The sequence below is a fragment of the Ambystoma mexicanum genome, chromosome 4q (genome assembly GCF_040938575.1).
Source record: "Ambystoma mexicanum isolate Mex_15411 chromosome 4q, UKY_AmexF1_1, whole genome shotgun sequence".
Lineage (NCBI taxonomy): Eukaryota > Metazoa > Chordata > Amphibia > Caudata > Ambystomatidae > Ambystoma > Ambystoma mexicanum.
The window spans coordinates 1,083,019,506-1,083,034,350 of NC_090928.1; the positions used below are offsets into that span (position 1 = coordinate 1,083,019,506).

At 41.6% G+C, this 14,845-nt stretch overlaps 1 protein-coding gene across 3 annotated transcripts in view; it reads right to left on the reverse strand.

The window, feature by feature from the left end:
- Positions 1 to 6,129: 6,129 nt before the first annotated feature.
- The window catches only part of YPEL5 (yippee like 5), a 31,777-nt gene continuing 23,061 nt past the window's right edge, over positions 6,130 to 14,845 (reverse strand). For all 3 annotated transcript variants that reach the window (XM_069608657.1, XM_069608655.1, XM_069608656.1), the window contains exon 3: positions 6,130 to 7,087. In XM_069608657.1, the coding sequence (XP_069464758.1) occupies positions 6,863 to 7,087 (225 nt within the window). In that variant the 3' untranslated portion in view covers positions 6,130 to 6,862. The remainder of the gene's footprint in view (positions 7,088 to 14,845) is intronic.

Sequence of the window (14,845 nt, forward strand, 5' to 3'; positions counted from 1 at the left end):
TAACAAACCCTTATAATTCAATTAAAAAACGTAAATTAATGATCAATTAAGGTAAGAAACGTATCGCAACAAACCCCTTAAATTCAACGCATTGAGGAATTCAGGACCATTTTATCTTATGGCGGATTCACAATGCCAGTATGATGGGGGAGATCAACATGAATGCTCCGAGTTAATCCAGTCCCGAGTTGCCCAATGCGTTGAATTTCACGGGTTTTGTGGGGAAACGATCCTTACCTTAACTGATAATTTTTTCATGGAATATATAAATAAAGTCAACGAGAAATTCAATTGGGATTTCTGAAATAATGACACCCTTTGTGTGTGCACAGTGTCATATTTTGACTACAGAGATCAGGGTTCGATGGAAACCGATCCATAAAAACTAAAAAAAAAAAAAGTAACTGCTCCCAGATTAGCCTCTATACATATGAGAAAGCTGCCCATTTGCCCTGTGGACATGCAAGGCATAAATTGGCACATCAGGTGACCAGAAGAAGCTTTCAACGATTTGGAAATGCAGCAAGGTTATCTTTGTGAAATGTAAAGCATATCGCTGCTAATTGCAGTGCACCAATTGGATTTATTGTTAACAGTAGGCACTGGCAAATTAAAAGTGTGCAAGAAGTTCCACAGTTGAAACTCTGTACTTGGAACAGACTTGTTGAGAAGAGGTCAGTGATTTTCACCATTATATTGCGTATCGGTGTGCAGAGTTGTGCCTCTATGCTGGATTAGCAGGTATTGGAAAGGTGTATGGCAACCCGGTAGAGTTAGGGCATTTGAAGGGATGCAACTCAGTCAGTGTGCTCCTCATTTATGAGGAACCAGCAGTAACAATTTTAAGGGCATTCACCATCCTAAGGATATTGGAAGGTGCACAGAAAGGAATTACCAAGCAGAAGGTGCCAATGAGCGAGAGCCAATCCCAAGACTCATCAAACCACTACTCCAAACCAACCTGCTCTCAGCAACTTGGAGTGGTCGTTCTACGTTAAGGGTGTCAACACAGTGCATGAAGACTGGAGAATAAAGTGTAGAGTGCATTCATCTAAAGGACAGCACAACTTCAACCTCGATCTGCTGCATCTAAAAACATAATGTACTGCGGCATGAAAACCGATGTTCACAGCGCACCATCCCAAGCTGAGGGCTGTGGGCAGTTAATGGACAAGCATGCTGACTAACGTAGATTTGAACGTCATTAGCACGCTGGAAGGGGGAGCTAGCCAATCGAAATGCTCGGAACACAGGCTGTATAGTATGGTACAAGCCCACCTCCCAAGCAGCCTGGGTAGCCAGCTCCTCCTTCACCACTTAGCACCTGTATATTTTTCAACAACAAATAAGAAACTTACCTTTGCTGTGCAGTGATTACCCAAAGTGTAGGGAACTACATGGGTGCTAATAGCAATATGCCCCTCGGCAAGCAGGCAGACCCTGTCGGTAACAGCAATGCGACAGGGGCGGAGGGTCGGCTCGGCATATTGCCTCATTAGCACCCTGAGACTCCCTCCAAGAATGCCGATAGAGGTTTGAACATTTTATGGTGTAGCGGTTTTGTGCTGTGGGAGCAAGCCAATTCCTGTAGGAACAATATTTGCACCGTAAAACTAGAAAGGGGGTCAGGGGAAAAGTCACAGCCATATTCCAGGGGTGGGGGCAATTCCACGAGTGGGTGGGTGGGAACTGGGTACTAGGCAGAGAACAGGAAGAGAGGGGGCGGACAGACCCGAAATGGACAACGGAGAAAGACTTGCAGGCCAACAGGAAAAGACGCCGGTCGCAGGAGATTCACACAAGTGTTTCATGGCACCAGATTGGCTGGCATTTCTTCCTGGGTGAAAATGTCTGTTATGAGATTGCTTCTTTATTTGATTAACACGAGTTGCATGCACCTTTCTTCACCTCCCTGCTTCCAGTCTTTAGAATAGGATTACACTACAGCAATCATTGCTTCGGCCATACGAAGAGCATATTTATCATTATGGATTCCCCACGCCCCCTAATTTCTGCAGAAATAGCCTATATTCTGCATAAGAGCAGCTTCCCCAGGCACACTTTCCTAATATTTTATCCCTGTATTATCCTACACTTACCTTGTAAGCACCCAATCGTCCAAGGAAAGCCTTTTAGGCAAAATCTGCATTCACAGAGGATTACGGTAACTAAAAAGATTGGTTCTCACTTCAAGCCCCCATATCTACTTCCAGGCCCAGCTGGTGCTGCAGTTAGGTATCTTACGTAACTGTCGGGCCACACAAGCACAAAAGAATCATACGCTTTCTAAAGCTATGCGTTTTGCACTACACAGTTGCATCAGCGGTCTTTTATATTTAACATGCATTACATAGGCTTAAGAAAAGTTGCTTTCCAACTCAACGGCATAAAAAGGGCGAAGGCACGTTGACATGGCAGGAATGCAGGTTTGAACTACGCAGCATAGCATACGCCTGGAGGAAAACAGCACGGAACTGAAGTTAGTTTCCCTTTCCATTAGAATGCAGGGTATAGTCCCTGAGCATCTTACTGCGGAAGTGAAATCAAGCAAGGTGGTAAATGTCCTGTAGAGAAAGCGCATTCCAATAAAATGTCAAAAGAAATCACAAGTTCAATCCATATGAATATTACACAACCAGGCATAAGCATTAAAGGATGCCACAATACACACAGCACTGAAGATCGAACTCAAGGCACAAATACATCCATGAGAAAATACTAAAACAAATAAAAATAACTGGACCAAAACATTAGGGTTTCCAGTAGAAAGGGGACAAATAAGATATTGTGGTATAATTGAGAAACAACGCAAGAAAAACGACTCAAATAATAGTATGGAAATATTAAAAATGCACAAAACAAAGAAAATATTTTAGATTGGCCATTTTTTTTTTTTTTTAACCCAGCAGTCAGACAGAATATCCTACAACGGTTAAGTACTGTGTGACATTTGCGATGAGAGCAAGTGTAATGACCAGCCTCATTCTTTTGTAATGGTGTGGAGCCTATAATAAGCAAAACATTTTACAGAACGTCTGATATCCAAGAGAAATCATGTAGTGTTCTGTCAATTGTACGCATCAATATGATGCACTTGTACATAGACGTTGAACATTCAGTGTAAGGTAGTGTTCTCAGTGAGCACAAAGTACACTGCAGGTCAAAGGCAACAGGACGGAATAAAAAAAAATAATAATAAGTACAGAATTGGTTCATTTTAATTGTCCTAAAAACCGATTTTGTGTGTGGTGCAATTACAAGTGACAAGCGAGTCTTCACCATTTGCTAAAAAAAAGTAAAAATGTGACTGTGCCAAGTCCTACACTATGGAACAAACGGCCACTTCCCACTCATGAGCTGGCCAACAATACATTCTTATGGCGAAAACATAATCTGTTTCTGGAATAGGAAAGCCAACGCGGAATCTCGCAGCAAATGATCATGTAGAGGAGCATTTTATTTGAGCTTAAACTGTCAGAATTCTATTTCCGTTGCCCTCGTAGTGTAGAAGAAGAATTCTTCCCACTAATGTACCCCTCTGAATGTGTAAATAAACATGCAGAGGTATCAATTAATTGAAAGATTGGACCCCAATGAGACACTGATGGCTGGAAAGGAAAAGCACGGCACAATTATTACTTTACTCGAAAAATAAACAGGCATACAAAGCCCACAAAGAACTTAGACTGACCTGTGTAAAAACAAGAGAACTATTGAATAGAAGACACAGGAGCGAACAATGCCAAAAGAAACAGCCTGCAAAACATTCAGTCTGGTCAGTACGGAGGATTAAACGAAAACTGAGAAAAGAAAGAAAAAAGCTACATCACTCCTTACCGTATTCAGTCCTTATGAGTTCTCTGTGAATTGTCCTGACAGCAGTGGAGCGGTATCCCAATTCCTGATCAGACGGCACGAGGACGCCTAAAGTTCAAGAAACCTAACCCACCGGCACGCAGATGCCTAATGGGCAGGCACGCACAGGAAATCTAGTCCATGTGCCTGTGCTACGAGATTGTTGAAGATGCAAGGTTTCCTGAATTCCCAAGGATGAGTTGAGGCGGATAACAGTTTGGAGCGTCGGAGTAGGAGGAGTTGTGCAGGGACAGGATTTGTTTTCACTAGGTTGTGCAGTGTGAAAGGTCTATTCAAGCAGCCCTCCCACTAATACACAGTTACAAGGCGAGGCAGACGGCTGCAAAAGCAATCCAGGTAACGTTCCTAGTCGCCAGGTAGCGAGCAATCGGGGCATAACAGTACGATAAAGCAAATCCAATAACAAGGCAGGGTCAGAGATATCGCCACAGCAGACAAGGGCAAGATCCAAAAACACAAGAAAAAGGTTGTAGTCCGAGTAACGAGACAAAATGCTTTACGAAGAAAATTCAGAAGCAGAGAGTCAAAGAAGGAGGGGCTTAATAAGTGCAAGGTTACATGACCATAACCTACATCTCCCTCACGGAAGAGCCATTCTACGCTAATACAGAGGACTCCACAGTTGCCATGAAACTGAGGATTCATAATAGTAGTCCTCTTGTTGGACAACAGTGTTTTTGTCAACAAAATTTTGCACGAGACAGTTTCAGCATCAGCCTGTCTTGTTTTTCTTGATAAGACAGATCTCCCAACTTGAATCCTGGCATAAACGTCAACCTGCTTTTTAAGAGACAACTTTTGATCATTCATGATTGAAAGACCGAGAACTAAGCCAATTAGATCTGAACAGTGTCCCTACTTACATCTTCACTTTTGCTTGGATGTCAAGCTTTCCATGACCACCTCTGCATTTACATAGCTCTGCATTCTGCTTTCATGCCCTAGATATTGCCAGATATATCTTCGAGTGTGTGTGTTTGCTTTATGCCCTCTTCACTTCTTCCCAACTTTGGTGAACCAGAAAGACTCGGACTACAGTGGGTCATGATTCAAAAGTGTTTATTAAAATAAACATGCCTATCTGGCCCTACTGCTATGAGGGAAGCACCCCTACCTTCTAATACAAAACTAAGGGTGATCGTCGGACTCCAAAAGAAATAGTCCTGAGTCAAAATCCAAGTTAACCACCTGGCCCTACCACTTTAAAAAATCCAACTAAAAGAAAAAGAGGATTTTTATTTTAATTTTATTTTTCCTTGTACCTTTGCTGGCTTTCCCAGCCTTGGCATAAAACACTTGAATCTCTTCCACAAGGTTCTACATAGGGTGTATGCCCGTTCAGCTCTCTCAGGCTCATGTACCTTTGTCGGCTTTCCCAGCCGTGGTAAAAAAGTGAAGTGAGTGTGTGGTCAATCTTGGAAACCAAAGTTCATAGCCCTCACAGACTTTCACTTCGGGAGTGTTTGTTCCCCTATTGGTGCTCATCTCGGCGGTAAAGACATTTGTAGTGTAGAGCTCTGGGTGCCGGGCTCCGGTCTTCTCTCTGGTTCTCGGCGTCGGTTGGCAGACATCAGGCCCACCACTGCTCTCCTGTGGTCACGCCACCAGTTGAGACTTACATTACATTTCCATCTTTCGCCTGACTGGAGCTTATTGCTCGGTCAGAATGCCAACATTTCAGCCTCCAGCGAGTGGTTCACTCTTCCTGCATGCCACTGCTCGTTCAGAGAGCTTGCTTGGCTCCACCCCTCCAGGACATCACCTCTACAGATGCTTGCCTCTGCGTAGTCCACTCTGCTCTCAAAAGTCATTAGAAACAAAATAAATATTTCTGTCTTCTTGGATTATGGCATTCAGATGACATTCTAGTTTACCTGAAGCCAAAGGAGTGAAAGAAGGGCCCTTGCTTGTTGTAGTCATACCAGAAGGTTCCAAAGTCTTTCCAACACCCACATAGGCAGAAATTCTGTTTTGGACTGCGAGTTACTTGCAGAATGGGAATCCTTGTCCCCAATAGAGGAAGTCACTCCCAGTGAGTTCCCACTTTCCAAGACCCCTGGGGAGGGTCTTGCTTAGCGGGCTCATCTCTGTAGCCTCAAAGTAGGTGGCTTCTCTCTGAGGAGAAATGACAAATTGTCCAGATGAGCGCAGAGTGTGTAATCCTCCACTGGTTTTAGGATAACTTCTTTGTGCGGCAGACCCCTTTATTTCACTGAATAACTTTGGAAAAAACTAGGACCTGAAACAGTGAAGTTGAAACATATCAGGTTTAATTTAAGTTCAAGAAAAGAAAAAAATAAAAGAAAAAATACTTAGTCAAACCGTACAATTTCTAGCAACTTATTACTGAACGAAACACTTTATTATATTATTACTATACATATAAGTTATATAAAACAAGCTTTTTTGCAGCATTTCAAAACAAAGTTCCCAATCAACAGTTTACTCCTAGTAGTAAAAACTTGACAAACCTAGGAATGGTGATATCTCTGGCCCACAAATGACACAATAAAATGAGTTCTCTGCTACCAATCAACCTCAACAAGACAATGGCGTGATGGCCAGCACAAGCCATACCAACACTGGACCTTTAGCGCTCATCACAAATTCAGACCCCTTAAGATTGCATTAAGGAAAAAATATAGAACTTAAATAAAATGGATAACAAATGTGTACCTATATTGTTTTCTGATATATTGAGAGTTTATAGAATCTAAATCTCAGACTAAAAAAGAAAATCAATTTCTTCCGACCCTACTTGGTATTTTGAAAGTATCTACATGTAAGGGAATATGACCACCACTCTTCAATGGCGGTTGAGTAAAAAAGCAAAAACAAAAAAAAAAAAAGGTTTTCAATTCTTAGTCCATTTCTCACGTTACTCAATGCTAATCCAATTCTGATGCTAAGGTGACAGTGTATGCAAGTCGATGTTTTAACGTTTTGCTTAAGAAAACCTCAGGCAAGAGGAAATTCCATTTATGATTCAGGAATTGTCAGAGGGCACATGCTCCTCGAAGCCCTCGCTTTCTCGGACGAGGGCTCTTTCCAGAATGACACGCCCTTCCTTGTAGCGCTGGCTATCTTCAGTGGCAAATTCATAGATCCACCCTAGTTTGCTGTTGCAGTTCTTACAGCTCACATCTCGAACCATATGACGGCCAGTGAGCATTACACGATCCTGAACTTCACTGTACTGAAGATTTACCACCTAGGAGAGAGAAAAGGAGAGAATTTAAACATTGCTTTAAAATTCCAGGCATAGCTATCTGGCAAATCTATAAAAAAAAGCGAACAAGCTTCAAGGTATCTGGAGGAAACCAAATCACATTTCTTTCTCACCCCAATACACACAAACCCTACCATTTAGCCTCAAGTTAAGATCACATAGAAAGCAAGAGGGACTTGGCTAAAAGTCAGTCTGGCATTAAGTTGAAACACATCACTACATCTGCACTGGTGAATTTCTGGGACAGCATTCTATCCAAGGCACAGGGTTGTGCTCCCTCCATGCTACTGTTGCTAGGTTTGCTACCTTCAACACCATCAACCACTCCTGCCTCCTTTCTGACGAAAACTGTTACAATTGGTATCATCTTAACTTCCCCACCCTCTATGAAGTACCTCCAATATCCACCGATCCTTCTTTTATTTAACTTTTACTTACATGAAATGTATTCATGGATCTTCTACACAACCACATCAAATTTCACTACTACACGGATGAGCAGCAAACCTACGTATGAATTGTCAGCTAAGAGAATTTCCACTGTCATTAGTAAACCTTGCAAGGAGGCTAGCTTCTCTTGAACAGCGACCATATAAAAACAGCCTTATGCTCAATGGTGACCAAACAGAAAAAAACCCAGACGAAAACAACCCATGCTACATGAAACATATATTCTAAAGACAAAACTCTTTGCGAACAGAAGTTTGGTGCGAAGCCAGCAAAGCGTTCTTGGACCATTGCTACAATGTCAGAAATCGACAAGATGAAACCGAATATAATGCATTTGAATTCCTCACACACCACACCTGCAAAAAGAACTCCACCCAATAAACATTCCATGTTCTCCAATTCGTGTGCAAATAACACAAGCTGAACTAACAGAGACTGAAGAGTCAATGCAATTGACCGAGGAACTTGCCAAAGATCTTGACTTCAGTCTGGGCAGCTTGGGCGATTTGTCCTCCACAGCTGAGTCACAAACCACATTAATGCAGGACGATTGGCTAATAAAGTGTTTCTAGTTCTTGAAATGCCAGAATTACCAGCATAGTCCAAGTGCCAGCAACGCTGGTAATTATGTAGTCCCATAGGATTCCATGGGGGGAATTTCCGGTATTACCGGAGGCAGTAATACCAGCACTTTTGGTGGTGGGGTGCGAGAATTACCTTAACATGAAGTCCCAAATGGGATTTAAAATCATGCTTCTCCATCTCTAATCAAGACAGTCATCTACTTCTTTTCACAAACGAACTATACTGCAGCAATTGGCTCCCTTGTTAATTCACACCTTGCATAGGCCAACGACCTGTATGGCAATCTCTCTGCTTGACTTTGATCAGATCGTAATACAGCAGGCCATCTCATCGCTGGCAACATCTTCCTAACTCCCTTTCCTGAAAGAACTCCAAAAGGTTTAACAAATCTGAAAACCATGCCTTTGGATTTTTCACAGCTGTAGTCCGTCAGAATTACTATTTGATTAGCATCATTCCTTCAGAAATAAGCTGGCACGCAATATAATTTACAATTATATTTAAAATAAATCCTGCTTCTTGTCCACTTCAAATTTATACAGTACCTGCCAACAAGAGCACTGAGCCATTGGTGCTTCAGGGCATTGGTTACTGCGGAGTTAGTCACAGTGTGCGTAGAACTTGAAATTAACAAAAAGGACATTTGTTTAAACAAAACATCATGAAGTCGCTGCCTCTATTCTAACTCGGATCCAGTGATCTACTGTAATCTCAATCAATTACTCTGACACAAAGTCGCAGGTATCCTGAAAATAGGAATTTGAAGGATTATATTGAGAAAATAAATTAGTAGTGAATGGCAATTAAGCCTAAGGAGAGATGAAGATCGATTGGGATGCATGCAGTGGAACTAATGAATATGAAAGTGAAAAGACTAGTAATTGGATTTTTCAAAGAGCTGTGTTTAACATAGGAATATATTTCAAGAGTAACTGGTGAGAATACTGTAGATCACTGAATCTTAATTAGAATAGGGCCAACAATTTGATTTTGTTCAAACTTCCTATATGTTATACATTTTCTTTGCTCCATTCAGTGAAGCATTCTCATCTTTTAACAGGCATATTGTCTTCTTTATTATTCAGAATGTACATTAAGATCTTAATGAGGGTACTAAATTAATCATTTGACCTTGATGTACCAACTCTTGGCTGGAAAAGGGACCCACACATGCATATGATTTCGTATTGGTTGCATACACTGTTCAGGGTTTGAAATTGCTATTTAGCTCCTGCTTATAGCAAAGGGGAGCCTGGTTAGCTTGCAATCAGCAACTACCAGAAGCTACTTGGTGCTGTACAAACCTAGCTATGTGATATTAACTATGTATTTTTGGGGATGTATATAAAGGACGATAAAGAACATTTAGACCTTATTGATAACATGAAATGGACAAAATGTTAGCTCCAGCCAAAAAAATGGTTATGCTGGATACCCAGGAGCTGCTTTTTTGTTCCTGGTCAAGAAATGCCAATTTCGATCCGTGTAGCTCATGTGCTAAAAAACCTGGTCAATTATTAAAATAGTTGTAGGATGAAGATGGATTTCAACAGTGGTAAACCTTAAGTAGCAGCAGTAGAATAACTGTTGAAAACGTGGGGGTGGGGGGCATGCCATCTAAAGGAAAGGGGCCCGTGCCAAATGAGGGGGACAAAACGGTGTGCCACGAATGTTGGGGGGGGACAAACACCATTGCCCCCCGTCCCCCACTCAAATTACACCCACGAGTAGCGGTTGGGGGTGCAAGAAAGAAAGTCACGTTTATTCCTAGGTCCCTTCTAGCTCTGCTGAAAGAGTTTTATTATTTAGGTATGTGATGTAACAAGATTTGACAGTGAACTCCTACACGGCTCAACTCAACAGCCTGCTTAGATTGTCTCAAGATTGCCCCAATCAAACAATGGCACCCGCAACTTATCCACTGCCTATTCACACCTGGTCCTCTCCAATTTGCCCTCCTCTTATTGCTTCGCCTTACATGCTCATGTGGTTAGTGGGTGATGTGCAGTGACGGTGGACATGTGCCTGTTGAAATATGTATAGAATCAGGGCCAGTGTGATTTTGAGCTATATGTGGGAGCTTGCAAGTGGTGGAATTACATGCGTGGTGTAGGTTTTCGTCTATTGTGTATCTAGAATGTGGCAATACGCCTGTGTGAGGATTGAGGGTGGGGGAGTGGGTGAAATGGGGAAATGATCCCAAGGGGGGGTGGGGTGCTAGTGGAGCCATTGATGGAAGATGGAATAGGTCTTTAAGAGGAAGGTATGGCTAGGTTTGCGGTTGACGGGGGATTCAGGAGGAGTTGAACATACAATAAATGCACTCTGATGAGCACAATTAGAGGGAATCCTGCATGATGGGACTGTGGCCAATCCTATCTTTATAGGTAATCCCCTGCATGCTCTATTATTGCTGATCAGCTACCAATTGGCCATTAGGGTAGATCCGATAACTGCTCATCAGCATCGCTAACCCTGCCTTATATAGGTATTATTGCTTACAGTTTCTGGGGTTAGTACTGCAAATGCCTGCCTGCAATTACTACAACAAATTCTGCTACATGACCCCTCATTATTGATCAGCGGGCGGAAGCAATGTGGATCTTGTTGGTCAATGCACTTGAAGAACATTGGATTGAAATGTGAAGTTTTAATCCTAATACAACAATGTTATTAGGTTCGCTGCTTACTGACTGAAGTGGTTACTATTCCACAGTGATCCAGGGTTTGTACAAAATTCCGATTTTTACAGATTATGCAGGACTAGAGTAAGAAACGCATCCCAAGGTCATCCTGCTGATGTTCATAAATTCATTCATAAGCAGAGGGAATGTGCTTGTAGATTGACATTTTCTGCACAGGTCAATTATTTCTTCTACTAAACCTACTTGGAGTGATTGCAGAAAGTTACAGTATAAAATTGGCCTTTGGCACATTAAGTAACAAAAAAAAGATGACATTTTATTAACACAATTTAAGAATAGCCAAGCAATCAGCAAAGCTGTGTATAAGTACCCCTGAAGTGGTAGGTTGTCTTTGGTAAACAGTGATAGTGTGTGGTAAAGTGAGTGTCTGGTGAATTGAAGTGCATTTCACAATGCTTGGGGTGGCACTGGTTAAATCTTTTGGAGGCTTTGACTAACAGCATACATTTAAGGCCATTAAAGGCTTGTCTTCCTTCCATTTGCAATAGATTAGATTTTCCACTACACAAGGGAGAGTTCATATGTGAGAAGATATGCACCCAGTACTGCCCTGCAAATCAGTTTGCCACAATAAAAAAAGCAGCATCTATCTTTTTCGGTAGTGTGATAATATAGATTCTTAAAATCATACCCAATACATTTGTTGAAAATGTTGCGATATAAGGACAATTCCTAAATATAATTCAATAATCAACTGTCCATTATGCTCTGCCACCCAACATGGTTAGAGTAACTAGGACCCCAATCTGAACACAGTTTAAGATGTGCACTTCAACATAAAATGCATTGTGATTTGTAAGCATGGGGCCATAATCAGTCATGCAAGTTATCATAATGCTATATGCTCAAGCATAGTCCTAAATTTGACCTAGGCCAAAGTGTTAATAGCAAGTCCAACTACCTCAACTACTTCCTTCTTGTCACATTCCCAACAAATGGAGATCTGCATGTCCTGTGTTGAGGTGAGTTTACAGGGGTGAATCAGGGAGCCGGAGGCCTGCCCAAGCCAGTGGATGATGGGCCGGGAAAGCAAATGGTGAGAATCTCATGGGCACCCTCAGTTGATGCCCTTTAAGTTACAGGAACAGTCACAGAACCCTTGGTGTGGACACCCCCTCCCCAACCAGAGGCCTGAAGGCTTCTGTAAGCAGAGCCAAATTCCTAAAGAAAACAAAGGCTTTGATTCAAAAGAAGTGACTTTCACTCAAACTAAACTTGTATGGTTCATCCTGCTATTGGGACCAGTGAACACACAGTAGCAGGAAAATCAGTTCAGATCCCAAGGGAGATGCGGTGGTTAGGGAAAATATTTCTAGTTTGTGGCTTTCTGACCGTGGGTTTAACCGCATGTGATATCTTACCGATCTATTGTCTCTCGGCAAAGCGTTTCCTCACCAAGAATACAAAGCTGCGAAATGGGCAGGAACCAGCATTCTATGCATACTCAAGGAGTTTTAAAAAATGAATAGCTTTCCAGCAGTCAGTTCACATGCTGGTGAACGGGGAGACCAGGGTCCTTTCCACACAGTGTAAGGAAATAAAGGGGAAGGGGGACACAAATTCCCAGAAGGCCAGGCATGATAAAGAGATGGTCTGGCCTAAGCCCAAACGATCAAACATATAGCGAGAGACACTACCCTAGTATATCCAATGCATAACACAAAAGGACCTTTTCATAGAATCCTGTAGGAGTAAGTTCACAAACACTGCACTCTTTGCTTTAAAAAAAATACAAATATTTAAATGACAAAAATCTAGTGTTTCATTTTAAAATTCGACATCACCATCACCACTTGAGAATTCACAGTTGATTTAAACGCCTAGATTCACTCAGCTAACCAGCCTGAGATTGACAATTAACAAGTGAATAAGTTGTATTGAGTATATGTCACATCAGCCCAACCGGTTTTGTCTCATAACTATTCATTACAACATAATAAAAAGGGACTTCTTCAGGGAACAGTGGTATATGCAGAAACTGTCACAGACGGTCTCTTTGGTAATGTAGACTTCAAAGGAAAGCATTAGTCCCAGTCACGGAAGTCCCTGCGTAGCCATACACTGGCAGGGATATCACACAACAAACCACACTAATTAAGTCTATGTCCAACCTTCTGGATTTGGTTCATACGGAAGATGTAACTTCAATATTCTGCATGCCTCAATACGGGTTATGGGTGGCTACATAGGAGTTCCTTGTGGCTAGTTCACTATTATACACATGTGCTTTTACTAAATCAACTGTAGTAATTTTACTACAGAGCTAGCAAGTGTATTTCATAAACACAACACATAGTTGCTACCATAACATTCTTACTACACATTATTAATTCCATCTCATTTACTATACATGTAAAACTAATACTGAACTTTGTACAAAAAGAATTTGGTTAGATGACATTTCTTTTATCCTTCATTTTTAGTTTGGGCTATTAGGTGGCACTGAAAGCGCTACCTTAAAAGCTGAAACTATTGTCATTAGAGCTTCAAATATTGGCTTTGAATGACGGTCTGTAATGCTTTCCAATGGGGATGACATTTGAGGAGGGATACACAGTTGTAATCCCACCCATTCCCTGGCCCTAGCCAATGTAATCTCTATGGCCAATCCCACCCATCTCTTTGATTTTGAGTGAGCTCTACCAGGGATGCAACCATCAGGGATGACTGTCTCGAAGGAGGCTCTCTGGAAACAAGCCAGGGTGTGTGTGCGCAATGTTGGACTTTGGTATTCTGTAGGTGCTTGCTAGAACATGTCTATAATAGGTTGTATAACCTAAACAGTGAGTGAATATTGCAGTGATGTGCTAGCTATATTTTTTATCTACAGAAACAATAAGTTAATGCATACCAAAACATGCACAATAAGCATGTAATTATGTCGAGTTGCATTAACAACTCATTGTTGACAAACTTTCGTTAGGCATGCTACAATTGTTCTTTATGTAACCAAGGCAACAGATCTTACTCCACAAAAATAAAAGAACGGTTCACTTTGTTGTTCCCTACTCCTGCAGGCCTGGGTAGCAGAGATGTTATCGGGGGACGTGTGCATGCTGTTTATGATTAAGATGGATCGCTAAAACACCAAATTACAGAACCACTTCTATTAGAATGCAGACACATTGTAGCCATTTGGCTTAAGTGTGCAATTAGTTTCATTCTTAACTACATCTAAGATGACATAAAACAAGTATGTTGGGTAAATGGAATTAACTTTCTGCCCATCTAGGCTCAAACCCAATTTAGAAAAGAACACCCACCATTTAGAGATCTTGCTAAATTGGTAGCCTGGATGCTTTATGTGAATGCGTTTGTTGCGTTAGGAAAATAGCAATGTGTGCTAAAAATAGGCTGACAGCACTCCAGCTGTCCTTTGACTTAGGTGCTGTGAACAGATGGGTTATCTCGTGCTTCCAGGGACCCATGCATCTTAAAAGCTCTTGATTTAATGCAATTTGTTTTGTTCTATTCTTTGTGCCATTCTTAGTTTGGGCTATTAGGTGTCGCTATACGCCCAAACAATTGCATTTGAGTACAGATAGGTAGAAATGGCGTACAACTAGAGACACACAGATTGTAGGTGTTGCTAAGTATTTGCTCACCCATTGACTGCACATGGCAATTTCAACCCAGTTCCTGTCCCATCCAGCCTAAAACACCTCCTCATGGGAACTCTTTGAGCTTAAGCCTTTCCATCAAACTTTGCACTCAATTGGCCAGAAAGTGTTTTTTCAAAGCAGTCTTCTGAGAGTTATGAAATTCGAATTGTAAACCTGCTACCAGTGTAATAAAAATATCTTAACTAGATTGCCTTCAGCCACTTTATTTATAAGCACTATGCGTGTCCTTCACTGAAGTCCTGTTTCAAACAAGCATTGGCAAAGCCAACAGTTTTACCTTGGCAAAAGCTTAAAACGTATGCACAGGTACTGCTATTATATAAGGGCCAGCACATCCAGTGTGATGCACCCATCCACCACTATTGCTACCACTGCCA